This window comes from Pseudophryne corroboree, chromosome 1 (genome assembly GCF_028390025.1).
Source record: "Pseudophryne corroboree isolate aPseCor3 chromosome 1, aPseCor3.hap2, whole genome shotgun sequence".
Lineage (NCBI taxonomy): Eukaryota > Metazoa > Chordata > Amphibia > Anura > Myobatrachidae > Pseudophryne > Pseudophryne corroboree.
The window spans coordinates 309161171-309180320 of NC_086444.1; the positions used below are offsets into that span (position 1 = coordinate 309161171).

At 45.9% G+C, this 19150-nt stretch overlaps 1 protein-coding gene across 1 annotated transcript in view; it reads left to right on the forward strand.

Annotated features, from left to right (window-relative positions):
* HPD (4-hydroxyphenylpyruvate dioxygenase) overlaps positions 1 to 19150 on the forward strand; it is a 114449-nt gene that overhangs the window by 80595 nt on the left and 14704 nt on the right. The window contains exons 9-11 of the mRNA XM_063964475.1: positions 8426 to 8529; positions 9395 to 9472; positions 13500 to 13662. Of these exons, the coding sequence (XP_063820545.1) occupies positions 8426 to 8529; positions 9395 to 9472; positions 13500 to 13662 (345 nt within the window). The remainder of the gene's footprint in view (positions 1 to 8425; positions 8530 to 9394; positions 9473 to 13499; positions 13663 to 19150) is intronic.

Below are 19150 nucleotides of genomic sequence, written 5' to 3' on the forward strand. Positions count from 1 at the left end.
ACTGGAAGGGTCTTACGTGAAACCTTCCGTATTGAAGCGTCTCATAAGAGGCCACCATTTTCCCCAGAAGGTGAATGTATAGATGCACGGATATCCGGGTGGGCTTCAGGACATCCTGAACCGTTGATTGTATTACTAATGCCTTTTCCAATGGAAGGAACACCTTCTGCGACTTTCTGTGTCCAGGATCATTCGCAGGAATGGAAGCCTCCGTGTCAGCTCTAGGTGAGATTTAGAAAGGTTCAGAAGTCTGATTGAAAGACCAATGCTGTCCAGCAACCACTCCCTGGATGGCGCATTTATCAGAAGATCGTCCTGGTACGGGATTACGCCCTGTGTGCGGAGTAGAAACACCATCTCTGCCATCACCTTGAAAAACACCCTCGGTGCCTTGGAGAGACCAAATGGCAGGGCCTGGAACTGGCAGTGACAGTCCTGCAGTACAAACCGTAGATAAGCCTGATGAGGTGGCCAGATCGGAATGTGAAGGTACGCATCCTTGATATCTAGAGACACTAGGAATTCCCCCTCCTCCAGACCTGAGATCACCGCTCTCAGAAACTCCATCTTGAATTTGAACACTTCTAAGTACGGGTTCAATGACTTGAGGTTCAGAATCGGCTTACCGAACCGTTCGGTTTCGGTACGACAAACAAGTTGGAATAATACCCCTTGTTTTGCTGATGAGGTGGAACTGGGACAATGACCTGAGTCAGTACCAGTTTTTGAATGGCGTCCTTTAAAGTTATACTTGCCTCTTGTGAAACTGGTAAGCCTGATTTGAAGAATCTGTAAAGTGGGAGCTCTTGGAACTCCAGTCTGTAGCCCTGGGAAATAAAATCTATGACCCAGGGATCCCGGCACGAATTTGTCCAGATGTGACTGAAGAATTTTAGTCGGGCTCCCACCTGCTAGTCCTCCAGGCATCGCAGTCCACCGTCATGCTGAAGGCTTTGAGGAAACAGAGCCTGAGCTCTGTTCCTGAGAACTGTCAGATGCTGGATTGCGTGGTTTACCTCTTGCGCCTCTGGTGGCTGTAGAAGCACCTCTGGATTTTCCCTTAAACTTAGCCGACCAAAAGGACTGTAAAGGTTGAAGCTGCGTAAGCTTTCCTGGCTGAGGGAGCTACGGAAGGAAGATATGTAGACTTACTCACAGTAGCTTTGGAGATCCATTTGTCTAGTTCGTCTCCAAATAAGGTCTCTCCTGTGAATGGTAGACCTTCCACGCCTTTCCTGGAGTCCGCATCAGCAGTCCCTAATGCACACTGAGTGAGAAATAACACTACATAATAATCAGATAATACAGAGATCTTAGTGGCGTATATCTGCAGATATAGGGTTAAGCCCCCAGGCCGAATGGCAAGGTGTCTCTGTCACTGTATTAGGGACCCCCAGTGACAGAGACGCCTTGCCGTTCGGCCTGGGGGCTTAACCCTATATCTGCAGATATACGCAACTAAGATCTCTGTATTATCTGATTATTGGTGGTCATTCCGAGTTGTTCGCTCGCTAGCTGCTTTTAGCAGCATTGCAAACGCTAGGCCGCCGCCCACTGGGAGTGTATCTTAGCTTAGCAGATTAGTGATTGAAAGATTAGCAGAATTGCTACTAAAAATTTTCAAGCAGTTTCTGAGTAGCTCCAGACCTACTCCTAGATTGCGATCAGCTCAGTCCATTTAGTTCCTGGTTTGACGTCACAAACACGCCCTGCGTTCGGTCAGCCACTCCCCCGTTTCTCCAGACACTCCTGCGTTTTTGCCCGACACGCCTGCGTTTTTTAGCACACTCCTGGAAAACGCTCAGTTACCACCCAGAAACGCCCCTTTCCTGTCAATCACTCACGATCAGCAGAGCGACTGAAAAGCGCCGCACGAACAGCAAAACTGCTAAGTTTTTAGTTAAATAACTAAGCGCATGCGCACTGCGTACCATGCGCATTTAGCGATAAATCGCAGCATAGCGAAAATCGGCAACGAGCGAACAACTCAGAATGACCACCATTATGTAGTGTTATTTCTCACTCAGTGTGCATTAGGGATAGCAAAATGTTTTTCTCTTACCCAGAATTACCCCTCCCTTTTAGCACCTGAGCGACATCACAATCTGATTGAGTAACATGCCAATAAATGTGCATCTTCATCAGCAGGTCCACTGGCGTAGCCACAAGCCCCTGCGTGCTGACACTGCTATAGCAGTGGTGTGTGCATTAAGCAAGCATATCTCTTTTATGGCTTCCACCATGAAGTTTGCAGAGTCCTGTATATATTGCAGGAGTAAAACAATCTCCACCCTAGGTAAGGAATCTAACCCCTCAATTAGGTTACCTGACCATTTAGCAATGGCTTTTGTAATCCACGCACATGCTATAGTGGAGCTGTGTACAAGGATTTGAGTGTAGTCTCAATTTTACGATCAGCCATGACTTTTAGAGCAGCTGCACCAGGGACAGGCAATACTATTTTCCAGGACAGCCTGGACACTGATGCATCCACTATCGGTTGATGTTCCCATTATTTCCTATCCTCAGGAGGAAAAGGAAAAGATGAGAGTAACCTTATAGGGATTTGAAATGTCCTATCAGGAATAACCCATGGGTATTCGATTCCTTTGACACAGGAAAAGTGACTGAGGACTTCTTTTTTACATTAAAATAAGATTCCTCACACTCCTCTGTCATCTTATCAGGAATTTGCAGAACATCTCTTATACCCCTTTTACACTCGCACTCCCGGGTCACTCATGGGATGCTTCCCGGGATGCATTCCCGGGACTGACCCCTTTCACACTGCACTAAGACCTGGGATCGACCCGGGACAGCCCCATTCACACTGATCCCGGGATATCCCTGAAAATGCATATGTATGTCATTAGAAATGGCCTTTTTCTGGCTCACATAGATGAGGTCACACTAGTCAACAAAGGGAGGGGTGAAGAAGAATCAACACAACATGTTTGGCAAATTAAATTTTTTTTATTTCACCTTTGATATTTGGTTTCATTTTTTATGATTTCCCCCCCCCCAAAAAAAAAAAAACACATTGCCAGCAACTGTGTATATATGGAGAAACAATGTAGAAAACACTGAAAACATGGTCTACTGTTACCTTACGCACATTTGGCTATGTTATGCATAGATTTGCAATCAAGTTTTGATTGGCATAAAATAAAATAAAAACACTGGTAGGCTTGGAGAAACAACACCATAAAATACAGTGTCCCTGCAGTATATTATTACTGTGTCAAAAATAAATAAAAAGTGCTTTAATGTAGACACTATACAAAACAGAACAGAACATAGAAAAACAAATAAAGAATGCACAAACAGTTGTGCATAAACACTGACCACACTGTGGTTATTTAACAACAAAAGAACTTTCACTGTGTTTCAGGGCAAATTGCGCAATACAGTAAACTCTGAGGTTTGCGCGCTAGATGGTGCAGTATTTGGGGCATAGTATGGGCCAGGATTAAATGAGGAAAAACCCTGCTCAGGGTATTGTGAGTTGTGGTGTTGGGTTGGTGCTCTTGAGGTATTGCTCATATGCTCAAAGAACGCCATGTTAATTTGATGCAATTCCCTGTGACGTTCATACTGCTCTCTACTCATGCGTTCCTGCATTGTCATGACCTGGGTAAGAAATGAATCATGCATTTGGCGTTCTGCCTCTAGAAACCTGTCGAGCCTTGCATCCTCCTGTGCGGACATTGCAGCGTCCATCTCTCGGAGTTGGTCAACAAGGACATTTGACATGGCTTTAGCCACTTGCTCCGCTTTGCTCACTTTCTTCCTTCTAGGCGGTACGTTGTAAACTGTGAAGAGAAGAAATACAAAATGAGCGACTAGCTACTCTGGGTGTGTAGCGCTGTGTGTACTTTGTACCCCCAGCGTGGCGTTTGTACACAAAGTCCGTACACGGTACGGGACTCTGTACGCAAACGGTGTACAAAGGCCGTAGCGGCTTCAGGTTAAAGTGTATTTAGAGTGTATTGAAGGTATAGCTTTTCATTCCTGTATATAAATCAGCTTTATCAATTGTAAACATGTACTTACTGTTTTTCTGTAAAGTTGGGGTGACGGCACTTTGTACAGTCCCACTGTCACTGGTCTGAGCATCCACGACGTCTTCAATGGTTGCAGTTATGCTGTCTTCGTTTCTAGATGTGTTGATGGACGGGTGGGAGGATGTGTCGCTGTCCTCAGGTGTGTCGTCAATTAACAACGGTGATGATGGGCAGACGTCACTGCTTGTCTGTGTCTCTTCTGGAGTGCCTTCTGTAGCAGTGTATTGTGAACTGGAAGACAGACTCACCGGACTGCAGAGAGCTGTGTGTCCAAAGATATTTGCACAGATGTCATAGTACTGCCAGTCGATACGGCCAAACCCGCTCTTTCTCCGGTTGTTGTCATGCACTTTCATGAAATGCTTTTTAAGAGTTTTCATTTTGTTGATCACTTGCTGCTGTGTGCGGATGATTCCTCTGGCTTCCAGCATCTTGGAGATGTTTTTATAAATCACTGCATCTTTAACTGTGCCTGTGATCTGCCTCATAATTTCCTCCTCTCCCCTAATGCTCAGCAACTCTCTCACCTCCTGGTCTGTCCAAGTAGCCATGCTGCCTTCCTCAAACGCTTCCTGGACGCTCCCCTGGGCTCTGAAAGATGACATCATCTTTTCTGAGCCCAAGAAAGCTCCAATCCAAGGCCTTTTAACAGTCCCGGGATAGTGAATCCCGGGATGGGCCCTTTCACACTACACAGCTTCCCGGGACGGTCCCGGGACCAACCCTGGACGAGACCTGGGTTGAAATCCTGGGATGCTCGTCCCGGAAAAATTAACCCTGTACCCTTTCACACTGACAAAAATCCCGGGATGATGCGCGTTCACGTGCAAAATCCCGGGATTTTCATGCGAGTGTAAAAGGGGTATTATAGTTTCTATAAGAGCTGCTATTCCCTGTGACAAAGCAGCATCTTCCCCTTCTGTATCCACCTCCCCCTCCTCCATGTCTGACTCTTCAGCGTCAGAATCAGACTGCAGGACATGGGCCAGAGTTCGCTTTTGTGGACAAATGGTAGGGGACTGAGACGCTGGTTTGGGGACTGAGTCTTTGTTCATAAACTCATCCACAGACGGTCTTAAGTATTGCGTCTCTTTCTCATTGCGGGACAATTTAGTAGAAATATTGGAAATCATTCCTTTAATGTAATCCTGCCATGCTGGTTCAGCCCCGCTAACCTGGGAAGGTGCACTGCACTGAGTGGGTAATTCAGAGTTGATCGCAGCAGCAAATTTGTTAGCAGTTGGGCAAAACCATGGGTTCATTCCGAGTTGATCGCTAGCTGCATTCGTTCGCTCTGCAGCGATGATGCAAAAAAAGGCACTTCTGCGCATGCGTATGCGGCGCAATGCGCACGCGCGTCGTACTATTACAACGAACGATGTAGTTTCACACAAGGTATAGCGAAGCTTTTCAGTCACACTGCTGGCCGCAGAGTGATTGACAGGAAGAGGGCGTTTCTGGGTGTCAACTGACCGTTTCCAGGGAGTGTTCGGAAAAACGCAGGCGTGCCAAGAAAAACACAGGCGTGGCTGGGCGAACGCAGGGCGTGTTCGTGACGTCAAAACAGGAACTTAACAGTCTGAAGTGATCGCAAGCGATGAGTAGGTATTGAGCTACTCTAAAACTGCACAAAAAAAACTTTGTAGCCTCTCTGCGATCCTTTCGTTCGCACTTCTGCTAAGCTAAAATACACTCCCAGTGGGAGGCGGCATAGCGTTTGCACGGCTGCTAAAAACTGCTAGCGAGTGATCAACTCTGAATGACCACCCAGGATCAAGCCTGATCCACTTCAACAGAACAGACTCACTTATTTGTCTACTGAAATTAGTAAAATAAATATGGTCTGCTGTAATCATTTTTCTGCATAATTATATAGATAATGCATGATTTGAATGGAGGGGGGGGGGGAGGGGGTTCCATATTTGTGCATATTATCTAAGGGACATTTTCACATGTACAGTAGGTGACAAAACTGAGGATCTGGACAGCACTTGCATACCCTGAGGCAGGGGCGTCGGAATGTGGGGGCAAGGGGGCAACTCGCTCCCCCCAAAACATGAGAGAGGCGCCATCCACCCGGACCCACAACTGAATGCCCGTGCAGCCACCAACAGCAGCTTCTCAGCGCTGCCTGCGCTGTATTAGCACTGCAGCGGTGCATCCGGCACTGCTACTGTTTCTTCACACAGCCGACAGCGCTGAAGCTGCATTCCCCGTGTGCTCCGCCCAGCACCGGCGCAATGCATACGCAGGCTTTGCAGCCGCATAGAGCGCCGGTCAGTGGAGGGAACCGCTGCTGACGGTAAGTGAGTCACCTTCACTCACTGTACAGCGTGCGGCCGCCCACCAGATCCCAGCGGCTCCACGGTGATGTGCCTCCTCTGCCCAGCCCTCCTCTCCCGCCTGCCTGCCTGTCTGTATGGTTGCTCGCCGCTGCTCCCAGCGGCTCCAAGATGATGGTCCTCCTCTGCCCGGCCCTCCACTCTGTGGCTCACACTAGGCAAAGGTTAGAGGGGTCTGGGGGAAGGGAACATAAGGAGATGACCTGCTGTGGGACACAATGGCAAAGAGCTGCTGGAGGGACAGGGAGCTGGGACCATGTCAGAGAAGGTCTCTCTCTCTCTCCCCTCTCTCTCTCACCCCCCCTTCACTCTCTCGCCCTCCCCTCTCTCTTTCTCTCTCCCCCTCTCTTTCTCTCTCCACTTTCTCTCCTCCTCTCTCCCCTTTCTCTCTCTCTTTCTCTCCCCTACAGTGTAATGTAACGGATGCTACTGTGCGGTGTAATTCGACGGACACTACTGTGTGGTGTAATGTGACAGACGCTACTGTGCTGGGTAACGTAAAGTACGCTACTGTGCGGTGTAACGTGACGGACGCTACTGTGCGGTGTAATGTAATGGACGCTACTGTGCGGTGTGATTTGATGGACGTTACAGTGCGGTGTAATGTGACTGGCGCTATTGTGCAGTGTAATGTGACGGACGCTACTGTTCGGTGTAATATGACGGGCGCTATTGTGCGGTGTAATGTGAGTAACGGATGCTACTGTGCGGTGTAATGTGAGTAACGGATGCTACTGTGCAGTGTAATGTGAGTAACGAATGCAACTGTGCGGTGTAATGTGAGTAACTATTCTGTGGCCATGCCTCATCCACATGAAACCATGCCCCTATATATTCCATTAAGGGGCACCAAAATATATTTTTGCTTACCAAAAAAATTAGGCTCAGGCCGGCCCTGGCTCCGCCAACCCCACCACATTTCCTGAAGTGTCTACGCTCTGCAGAGACGTGCTGCTCGTGACAGCAGAGGTAAGCAGCAGCATAGCTGCTGGCTGTGGGGATGGAGTAGGGAGAGGAGCAATACGGAGGAGGAGGAGTCACTCTATCTAGCAGATGTGTATAATGGGCTCTATCTGGCATAATGTGTAACATGTGTAATGGGCTCTACAAGGCGTAACGTGTATAATGGGCTAACCAGGCATAATGTGTAACATGTAATGGGCTCTACCAGGTGTAATATGTATAATAGGCTCTACCTTGCATAATGTGTACAAGTGGCTCTACCTGGCATAAGTGTGTAATGGGCTATATTTGGTGTAATATGTATAATGGGCTCTACCTGGCGTAATGTGTAACATGTGTAATGGGCTCTACCTGGCATAATGTGTAATGGGCTCTGCCTGTCGTAGTGTGTATAATGGGCTCTACCAGGCATAATGTGTAACATTTGTATAATGGGCTCTACCAGGCGTAATGTATAACATGTGTAATGGGTTCTACCAGGCGTAATGTGTAACATGTGTAATGGTTTCTACCAGGCGTAATGTGTAATGTGTAATGGGCTCTACTAGATGTAATGTGTAACATGTGTAATGGGCTCTACCAGGCGTAATGTGTATAATGGGCTGTTCCAGGCATAATGTGTGTAATGGGCTCTACCAGGTGTAATGTATACAAGAGGCCACTCACTCCCAGCTGCTCTAGAGTTCCATACAGGTGCAATCGACCCATCTATGGTGGCCAGAAGCTAGGGGTGCCAAATAGAGATTTTATGTTGGCCTTCCCCAAGCAAAAAAACTTTCTGACGCCCCTGCCCTGAGGACAGGTCTCTGTGCAACCCGGAAATGCCAGTTTTAGTCACATACATGTTAAAATAGGCGCAGTGCCTGGTTACTTCTGTACATACAGTCAGTGATGGACTGGGGCATGAAGGGCCCCCCGGGGGAGATGTAGTGATAGGGGCCCATGCTTAGGGGTGTGGCCATCCAGATCAGTATATCCCCTAAAAGAAAAATAAATATGAGGCTCTTTTCATATTTATGGCTATATAAACTGAACAGTCTTCCTTCCTGCATTCAGTATGGAGACACAACTCACACACTGGTGGAAAATCTGGACTACACTGGCATTTTCTTACCTGGATTTCAACCACCTCTGTTTAAGGATCCCCTGCTGCCGAAGCTGTAAGTACCTGCCTGGGTGGTGGGAGAATAGAGGGACTATGGGGGTCATTCAGACCGCATGCTAGATTTTTTTCACTGCGCTGCGATCAGGTCAAAACTGCGCATGCGTATACACCGCAATGCGCAGGCGTGTTGTACGGGTGCAAAGCGGATCATTGCTGTGTGATGAATTTTACGAAGAATCCATTCGCACAGCCGGTCGCAAGGAGATTGACATAAAGAGGGCATTTGTGGGTGGCAACTGACCGTTTTCTGTGAGTGTTTTGGAAAACGCAGGCATGTCCAAGCGTTTGCAGGGCGGGTGTCGGACGTCAATTCCGGGACCTGACAGGCTGAAGGGATCGCAGCGGCTGAGAAAGTTCTGGACAACTCAGAAACTGCACAAAACTTTTTTGTAGTGCTCGGTTGCACAGACATTCGCACGCTTGCAAAGCAAAAATACACTGCCCTATAGGCGGCGACTATCTGGACGCAGCACTGCAAAAAATAGCTAGCGAGCGATCAGGTCTGAATGGCCCCCAATGTGCCTCAGGTATGATGCCAGTTTACTGCTTTTAATTTATTTTCAAATTAACAGAAGTGTCCGTTGTGATGTTTACTTCATTTATAAATAGTAGTGAAGTTTAGCAGGAACAGTGTCACATTGCAATGGTCATTTACAAAGGAAGTAGCATGCGGCCATTGCTATATTGAAGGACTGTCCGTTGTCTGTAGTCCGTCTTGTCCCCTCACCTGTAATAAGTCTGTATGTGATATCATTCCCTGGCAATAATTCCCTTTCCCTCTCCAGCTGTCTTACGTTTATTAAAGCTTGGTCCCAACTTTAGAACTCATGTTAATGTTGCTGTCTTGTTTTGTTTTACAGGCCTTGTTGTAAACTAAATTTCATTGATCATGTGGTGGGAAACCAGCCTGATGATGAAATGGTGCCAGTTGTTGATTGGTAATTATAGAATTTGTATCACTTAAAGATATATATTTACTTTGAGCAGAGGTGTAGCTAGGTTCCATGGAGCCCGGAGCAAGGGTATGTTTCGCACTGGATTGGGTGCATGTTACATGCTTAAGGTGTGCAATAAAAGTATAGGGGCGTGGCTTCATGGGAAAGGGGAGTGGCCACAGAATAGTACTAATTCAGATTACACCACACAGTATTGTTCGTTATTCACATTACACTACACAGTAGTACCCCTTATACACTTTATGCCCCTATACATGTTACACAACACAGTAAAGCTGCTTATACATGTTATGCCACAGTAGAGGCGTTTATACACATTATACCACAGTAGAGGCGTTTATACACGTCACACCACAGTAGTCGCTTATATACATTATGCCACAGTAGAGCCGCTTATACATGTTACTCTGCAGCTTCTAATGCAGAGAGAGGTGCTGCAGCAGCAGCAGCTGGGGCAGAGAGAGGTGCTGCAGCATAAATGTAGAGAGAGATGCTGTAGCAGACAGGGCAGAAAGAGGTGCTGGGGCAGAGAGGTGCTGCAGGAGTAGCTGGGACAGAAAGAGGTGCTGGAGCAGAGAGTGGTGTAGCAGGACAGAAGCAACCCCGCTGCACAGCTACAAGCAGAGAGTGAAACATATAAAGAGGACGGCAGAGCTCTGGTATGTGCTGGCTGTCTGTGTCTCCTGCTGTCGCCTCTGACCTGCCCTGTTCCCTACCTAGTATCCGAGTTAAGTCAGTGTGCACCCCCATGCTTTTCCTCCTCCTCCTCTATGGCTGACTGTCCCTCCACCCATGGTATAGCGGGCGGAGAGTGAGGGGGTGGCAACAGCGCGCCCTTTGACTTTTCCGGCACCCGGAGCTCGCGCTCCACCGGAGCCACCCTCGCTACACCCCTGACTTTAAGCAAAGCAAGAGATAATGGATAACTTGTCACTTTAACTTTTATGCTTTGTTTTGTAGAATTTGTTTTGTGCAGTACGCATTCCTCTCTATGGTGCCCATATATCATAGATCGCATTTGCAATGCTATCTGGGCACAACTTTAGTGTCCATGATCGCACTGCAGAATGTGATCACATCGGGGGAATGTATTATGCAGCACCTGCAGGAACTGGGCTCCGATAGGAACCTGTCCCTTTGATGTGCTGAAAGCACTGCCGGGGCTTCTGAGCATGCATGATGCCACTGACTGCACATGCACAGCGTCAATTTACGGCGGGGAGTTCAGAGGCTACAACAGGCTATTGCCATTCTCAGATGGCGGTAGCTGCGGGGGCCAAGCTGAGGAATGTTTGGTAAATCCAGTGGGGCAAAGTAGAAATATCTGCTTAGTGGATAAATATAAATAATGGTTTACCAGCGCTGCTGTTTTAATTACCGTTAATCAAATATATATATAACAATTAATAAGGACGGATAGGTAGTACAATATAAATTTATTTAAAAAATATATAGTTATGCAATGTTTTACAAACACGCTGACTCACTATATATATCTCTTAGTGGTACTGAATGAGCTGAAAAATGGGCGTAGCCACAAGTCTTGAGGGGGTGTAACCACATGACACTAGAAGGAGTGGCTACATTACACTAGCGGTGTGATAGTCCCTCTTCCTTGCACTCTGGAGGCAAGGCTAGAAATATATAGTACTGCCTCCAGTATTATAGAAATATATAGTAATTACCCCAGTATAATAGAAATATATTGTAATGCCCCCAGTATAATAAAAATATATTGTAATGTCCCCAATTTAATAAAAATACATAGTAATGCCCCCAATTTAATAAAAATACATAGTAATACCCCCATTAGAACAGGAATATATACTGTAGTAGTGCCCCCATAATAATAGACATATATACTAGTGTCCCAAATTACAAAAGAAATATATAGTAATGCCCCATAATAGAAATATATAGTAGTGCCACATTTCAATAGAAATATATATTAATGCCTCATAATAATATAAATATATAGTAATGCACCATAATAATATAAATATATAGTAGTGTCAACATTACAATAGAAATATATAGTAATACCCCATAATAATAAAAATATATAGTAGTATCCACATTACAATAGAAATATATAGTGTATCCATATTACAATAGCAATATATAGTTATGCCCAATCATAATAAAAATATATAGTAGTGTCCACATTACAATACAAAAACATAGTAATACCCACATAATAATAGACATATATAGTAGTGTCCACATTACAATAGAAATATATAGTGATACCCCATAACAATATACATATAGGGTGGAATTCAAATGATGTATCACGCCCAATCTCCTGTCTAAAATGATCCCTGTTATCGTGCATATTGCGCCCATAGTAATCAGGTTTAGCTGTGTAAAGGGTCGGGTGCCTTGCTACTCCAAGGGTAGTAAGCTGAAATAATGATACCATGCCCCCGAGGGCAGAAACAGAACGGGTGTGGAAAGGAGTGAAAAGAATTGAATCCCGCCCATATAGTAATGTCAACATTACAATAGAAATATATAGTAATGCCCCGTAATAATAGACATCTATAGTAGTGTCCACATTACAATAGAAATATATAGTAATCCCCCATAATAATAGACATATATAGTAGTGTCCACATTACAAAATATATATATATATAGTGATACCCCCAGTATAATAGAAATATATAGTAATGCCCCATAATAATAGAAATATATAGTAATGCCCCCAGTATAATAAATATAGTAATGCCCCCAATTTAATAACAATATATAGTAATGCCTCTATTAAAACAGAAATATATACTGTAGTAGTGCTCCTGGTATAATAGAAATATATAGTAGTGCCCCATATTACAATAGAAATATATAGTAATGCCCCGTAATAATAGAAATATATAGTGGTGTCCACATTACAATAGAAATATATAGTAATGCCCTGATAATAATAGAAGTATATATTAGTGTCCACATTATATTAAAAAATGACCCCACAAAGTGAAGCCAGAGACATGCCCGGCAGCCCAGCCTGTGATAAACAAAAGCCGCTCAGTGCCGATGCATCACTCGAGCCGAGTGAAGGGAAACAGCTGGACACTGCAGGAAAAGGCCCCCAGCCCAGTGCACGGGCTCCTCTCTATGTGCCAGCCGCGGCCGCCAGGAGAGGAAGCGTAATGTAATCTCATGACATCACCATCGCGCTCCCTGTAGCCCTGACAAAGTGGGAGGCACCGTCATGCTGCCGAGTACCATGGTCTTGCTGCTCGGCAGCGCATTATAATTGCGGAAATGGCAGTCACGGGTGCAAAGTGTGCAGTGGGTGGTACTGTGTACCTGCTGCCAAATTCTTAAGGGTACGCGATACTTGCACCACTGGGTATATCTGCCAGCATCGTATCCACCATAGTAACCTGGGGGGATGTGGCTAAAGGTCAGAATGGAGGGATCACAGCAGATATCAGAGATGCCTGCTGCGGTTCCTCTGTCATACATGCAAGGGATCCTTAATATTTGCAGTTAACCCTGATATGTACAATGATAAATAGGCCCCTATGCCTCTCCCCCCTATCTGTATTTTGCTGTTCTAACCTTTTAGAACCTTCTCATATTTGATCTTTATTTTCCAGTAACTCTTATTATATTGCTCTATTTTTTCTCATCACATATTTACTATGTAAAATGTTTCTATGATCAAATCGTCCTCTTTTTGTTTCTGTTTTTGTGATTTATTTTCATATAAACATAACAGTTCTACATACAGTATTGTGCAGCACCGGGGGGAAATATTGGTGCCCTGTAAATATTACATGATATTTTATTTGTTGTGATGCCTTACCTATGTCTTGTTACAGGACAGCTGCTAGCTTATACTACTATATAACTTTTATTTTATACCATAAAGTACAGTACGTATCGTAACCTTAATAAATATTCATTGTCCTTTACTACCTGCACCTCCCCATCCACATGATCTAACTCCAGTGTAATTCATGATTATAAATTTACCTCACCGCACGTCCCCGTTATGCAGGTACCAGAAGAGCCTCTTGTTTCACCGTTTTTGGTCTGTGGATGACAAACAACTTTACACAGAGTTCAGTGCCCTCCGTTCTATCGTGGTCACCAACTACGAAGAGACCATCAAGATGCCCATTAACGAGCCTGCTCCAGGGAAGAGGAAATCCCAGATACAGGTAGATGGTATAATGCATACATTAGAAATAATAAAGTGACAGTTAAAACATACTTGTATTATCATACACTAAGTCAGAGTACACTGGTCAGAGTTTCCTAAACTCTGCCATTACAGTCCAGGTTTTAAGGAAATCCATGCTTGAGCACAGGTCACTTAATCGAATGTTCCATTTGCCAAGTAATGCGCTAGTTTTTGCTGCGATTTTTGAGAGTTGTCCTGCCATTGGTTACGTAGCTGGGCAATACGGTTCATTTAACACTGAAACCACCCCTCCCCATTTATCCGGGCTTGGGACCGGCTGTAAGATTTACATAGGCTGGGCTAAGCTGAGCTGATGGTGAAGATTGCTGTGTCTGACGCACAGCTTGGAGCTGATGGTGGAGCTTGCGGTGTGAGGTGCACAGCCTGGAGCTGACGGTGGAGCTTGCGGTATGTGGTGCTGAACCTGGAGCTGATGATGGAGCTTGCTGTGTATGACGCAAAACCTAGAGCTGGTAGCGTGATAGCAGGAGACAACGCACACACAGGAACTAGAATTGGAAGAGATACGCAGGTACACTACCAGGAGCCACGAAACATGTCTTTAGAAAGAAGTAGTTCTGGTAATAAGTTCACTGCTAGAGCTGGTTTAAATAGGGTGCTCTTGTACCAGATAGGATGAGCGGGCCATGTGTGCAGGCAGTGGACACTGGTTGGGCCAGGTGAAATCAGCCAAGTTGTCAAGCATGAAGCTCAAGGATGTCTCCGGTGGCCAGAAGGAGCACCAACGGCAGTGACCCGACTCTGCTGGGTCAGGTAATGGGGACTGAAACCATGATGTGCGACAACCTCTTCTTCATATACAGTGCATCTGGAAAGTATTCACAGCGCTTCACTTTTTTCACATTTTGTTATGTTACAGCCGGGTTCAGTATGATTTACCGACGGGCACATTACCGACTGTCATAATCCCGACAACCACTGACCAACAGTCAAAATACCGACATTGGGGGTCATTCAGAGTTGATCGTAGCTGTGCTAAATTTAGCACAGCTACTATCATCTTCCCAGAGATGCGGGGGGACGCCCAGCACAGACATGCAGTCCGCCCCCCCGCACAAGTACAAAAGCAGTGATGCTGTTGTACTTGAAGAGTAACTCCCGGCCAGCGCAGCTCCTGCGGCTGGCCAGGAGTTACTCATCACTGCTTCGGGTCGCAGCGGCTGCGTGTGACGTCACGCAGCCGCTGCGGCCCACCCTCCGCACGGTCCGGCCACGCCTGCGTTGGCCATTCCACGCACCGAAAACGGCAGCCAAATGCCGCCGTGCCGCCACCTCCCACCCAGCGACCGCCTCTGCCTGTCAATCAGGCAGAGGTAATCGCTAGGTAACGATGGCCATCTGGCATGCGCCGGCACCGCATTTCCAACCCGATCGCTGCACTGCGAACTGCAGCGTGCAATTGGGTCGGAATGACCCCATGGTCAAAATACCGACATTTATTATGCCGATGCATTCAAAATACCCACGCAGTCAGAATACCGACATATGAAATGCTCACATTTTAAAATACCGACATGAGGTTTTCTGGGGGGGGAGGGGGGGTTGTCATAGGTCGACATGGACACCAGGTAAGTGTGCAACGTCCCCTTGCATGGCTCACTGCACTTGCCAAGCTTCGGGCACGGTACTTCGCTTCGCTCGGCACACTATTATATTCTGCCTCCAGATTCAGTATGAACAATTCTGTTTTGGGGTAAAAATTCCTTAAAAACGCATGTCAGCATTTTGACATGTCGGCATTTCAAATGGCGGTATTCTATGTCACCATTTTGAACATGTCAGTATAATGAATGACGGTGTTTTGAACGTGTCGGTATTTTGACTGTCGGTCAATGGCTGTCGAGATGATGACCGTCGGTATTCTGTCCTGTCGGTAAATCAACTGCTACCCCCAAACTGGAATAAATTAATTTTTTCCATCAAAATTCTTCAAACAATACCCCATAATGACAACATGAAAAAAGTTTTTGAGTTTTTTTGCAAATTTATTAAAATTAAAAAGCTAAGATATCACATGTACATAAGTATTCACAGCCTTTGCTTAATACTTTGTTGATGCATCTTTGGCAGCAATTACAGCCTCAAGTCTTTTTGAATATGATGCCACAAGCTTGGCACACCTATCTTTGGGCAGTTTCGCCCATTCCTCTTTGCAGCACCTCTCAAGCTCTATCAGGTTGGATGGGAAGCGTCAGTGCACAGACAACAGAGATGTTCAATCGGTTTCAAGTCTGGGCTCTGGCTGGGCCACTCAAAGACATTCACAGAGGTGTCCTGAAGCCATTCCTTTGATATCTTGGCTGTGTGCTTAGGGTCGTTGTCCTGCTGAAAGATGAACCGTCGCCCCAGTCTGTGGTCAAGAGCGCTCTGGAGCAGGTTTTCATCCAGGATGTCTCTGTACATTGCTGCATTAATCTCTCCCTCTATTCTGACTAGTCTCCCAGTTCCTGCTGCTGAAAAACCTGAAAAACATCCCCACAGCATTATGCTGCCACCACCATGCTTCACTGTAGCGATGATATTGGCCTGGTGATGAGCGGTGCCTGGTTTCCTCCAAACATGACGCCTGGCATTCATGCCAGAGAGTTCAATATTTGTCTCATCAGACCAGAGAATTTTGTTTCTCATGGTCTGAGAGTCCTTTAGGTGCATGTTGGCAAACTCCAGGTGGGCTGCCATGTGCTTTTTTTTATTAAGGAGTGGCTTCAGTCTGGCCACTCAACAATACAGGCCTGATTGGTGGATTGCTGCAGAGATGGTTGTCCTTCTGGAAGGTTCTCCTCTCTCCACAGAGAAATTCTGTAGCTCTGTCAGAGTGAACATCGGATTCTTGGTCACCTACCTGACTAGGGTCCTTCTCAGCCGATCGCTAAGTTTAGATGGACAGCAAGCTCTAGGAAGAGTCCCGGTGGTTCCGAACTTCTTCCATTTACGGATGAAGGAGGCCACTGTGCTCACTGGGACCGTCAAAGCAGCAGATATTTTTCAGTACCCTTCCTCAGATTTGTGCCTCAAGACAATCCTGTCTCGGAGGTCTACAGACAATTCCTTTGACTTCATGCTTGGTTTGTGCTCAGACATGCATTGTCAAGTGTGGGACCTTATATAGACAGGTGTGTGCCTTTCCAAATCATGTCCAATCAACTGAATTTACCACAAGTGGACTCCAATTAAGCTGTAGGAACATCTCAAGGATGATCAGTGGAACAGGATGCACCCGAGCTCAATTTTGAGCTTCGTGGCAAAAGCTGTGAATACTTATGTATATGGGATGTCTTAGTTTTTTATTTGTAATAAATTTGCAAAAATATAAAAAAAAACTTTTTACACGTTGTCATTATGGGGTATTGTGTATAGAATTGTGAGGGGAAAAAATAAATGTATTCCATTTTGGAATAAGGCTGTAACATAACAAAATGTGGAAAAAGTGAAGCGCTCTGAATACTTTCCGGATGCACTGTAACACCAGCAAATTATGACGATTATTTGTCCAGTACTGTCCTAAGCCATTTTTATGTTCTCCTGTACACCCTCAGCTCTAAGATCATCAAAGATCTGGGGTCAGTATTGATGTTGATGTGCAACATCTTTGAGTTCATCTGGTCAATTACAGAGAGGCAATGGCTCCAGAAAGCTTCCTTGAAGCTTTAAACTAGGAAAGGCCTCAGTGTGTAGGAGGTCTCACTGCCTACGTATGTGTATGTCAGATACAGGCATGTTAACAGAGATTCCAGTAGTTCCAGCTCACTGTCCAGTTCTGATGAAATAACCTCACGGCAGATCATGTAGAAAAAGACTACATTGACCGAGGTGACGAAGCCTATGTTCTGCCTGCATCCAATGAGTTACTGGTCTATACTCATCAGCCATAGAACAATGGACCCGATTCAGACCTGATCGCTGTTGTGCGAATTCGCAAGGCGGACAATTACCGATCGACTGCGCATGTGTACGGATCGTAGTGCGCACATGCAAGGCCAAACTGCAAAAATAAGATTTTACTTACCGATAAATCTATTTCTCGTAGTCCGTAGTGGATGCTGGGACTCCGTAAGGACCATGGGGAATAGCGGCTCTGCAGGAGACAGGGCACAAGAATAAAAGCTTTAGGATCAGGTGGTGTGCACTGGCTCCTCCCCCTATGACCCTCCTCCAAGCCTCAGTTAGGATACTGTGCCCGGACGAGCGTACATAATAAGGAAGGATATTGAATCCCGGGTAAGACTCATACCAGCCACACCAATCACACCGTACAACTCGTGATCTGAACCCAGTTAACAGTATGATAGAACGAAAAAGAGCCTCTGAAAAGATGGCTCCCAACAATAATAACCCGAATTTTTGTAACAATAACTATATACAAGTATTGCAGACAATCCGCACTTGGGATGGGCGCCCAGCATCCACTACGGACTACGAGAAATAGATTTATCGGTAAGTAAAATCTTATTTTCTCTGACGTCCTAGTGGATGCTGGGACTCCGTAAGGACCATGGGGATTATACCAAAGCTCCCAAACGGGCGGGAGAGTGCGGATGACTCTGCAGCACCGAATGAGAGAACTCCAGGTCCTCCTCAGCCAGGGTATCAAATTTGTAGAATTTAGCAAACGTGTTTGCCCCTGACCAAGTAGCTGCTCGGCAAAGTTGTAAAGCCGAGACCCCTCGGGCAGCCGCCCAAGATGAACCCACTTTTCTTGTGGAATGGGCTTTTACCGATTTTGGCTGTGGCAGGCCTGCCACCGAATGTGCAAGCTGAATTGTACTACAAATCCAACGAGCAATCGTCTGCTTAGAAGCAGGAGCACCCAATTTGTTGGGTGCATACAGGATAAACAGCGAGTCAGATTTTCTGACTCCAGCCGTCCTGGAAACATATATTTTCAGGGCCCTGACCACGTCAAGCAACTTGGAGTCCTCCAAGTCCTTAGTAGCCGCAGGTACCACAATAGGTTGGTTCATGTGAAATGCAGAAACCACCTTAGGTAGAAATTGAGGACGAGTCCTCAATTCTGCCCTGTCAGAATGAAATATTAAGTAAGGGCTTTTATACGATAAAGCCGCCAATTCTGACACACGCCTGGCTGAAGCCAGGGCTAACAGCATCGTCACCTTCCATGTGAGATATTTTAAGTCCACAGTGGTGAGTGGTTCAAACCAATGTGACTTTAGGAAACTCAACACAACATTGAGATCCCAAGGTGCCACTGGGGGCACAAAAGGAGGCTGTATATGCAGTACCCCTTTTACAAATGTCTGAACTTCAGGTACTGAAGCCAGTTCTTTTTGGAAGAAAATCGACAGGGCCGAAATTTGAACCTTAATGGACCCTAATTTTAGGCCCATAGACAGTCCTGTTTGCAGGAAATGGAGGAAACGACCCAGTTGAAATTCCTCTGTAGGGGCCTTCCTGGCCTCACACCACGCAACATATTTTTGCCAAAT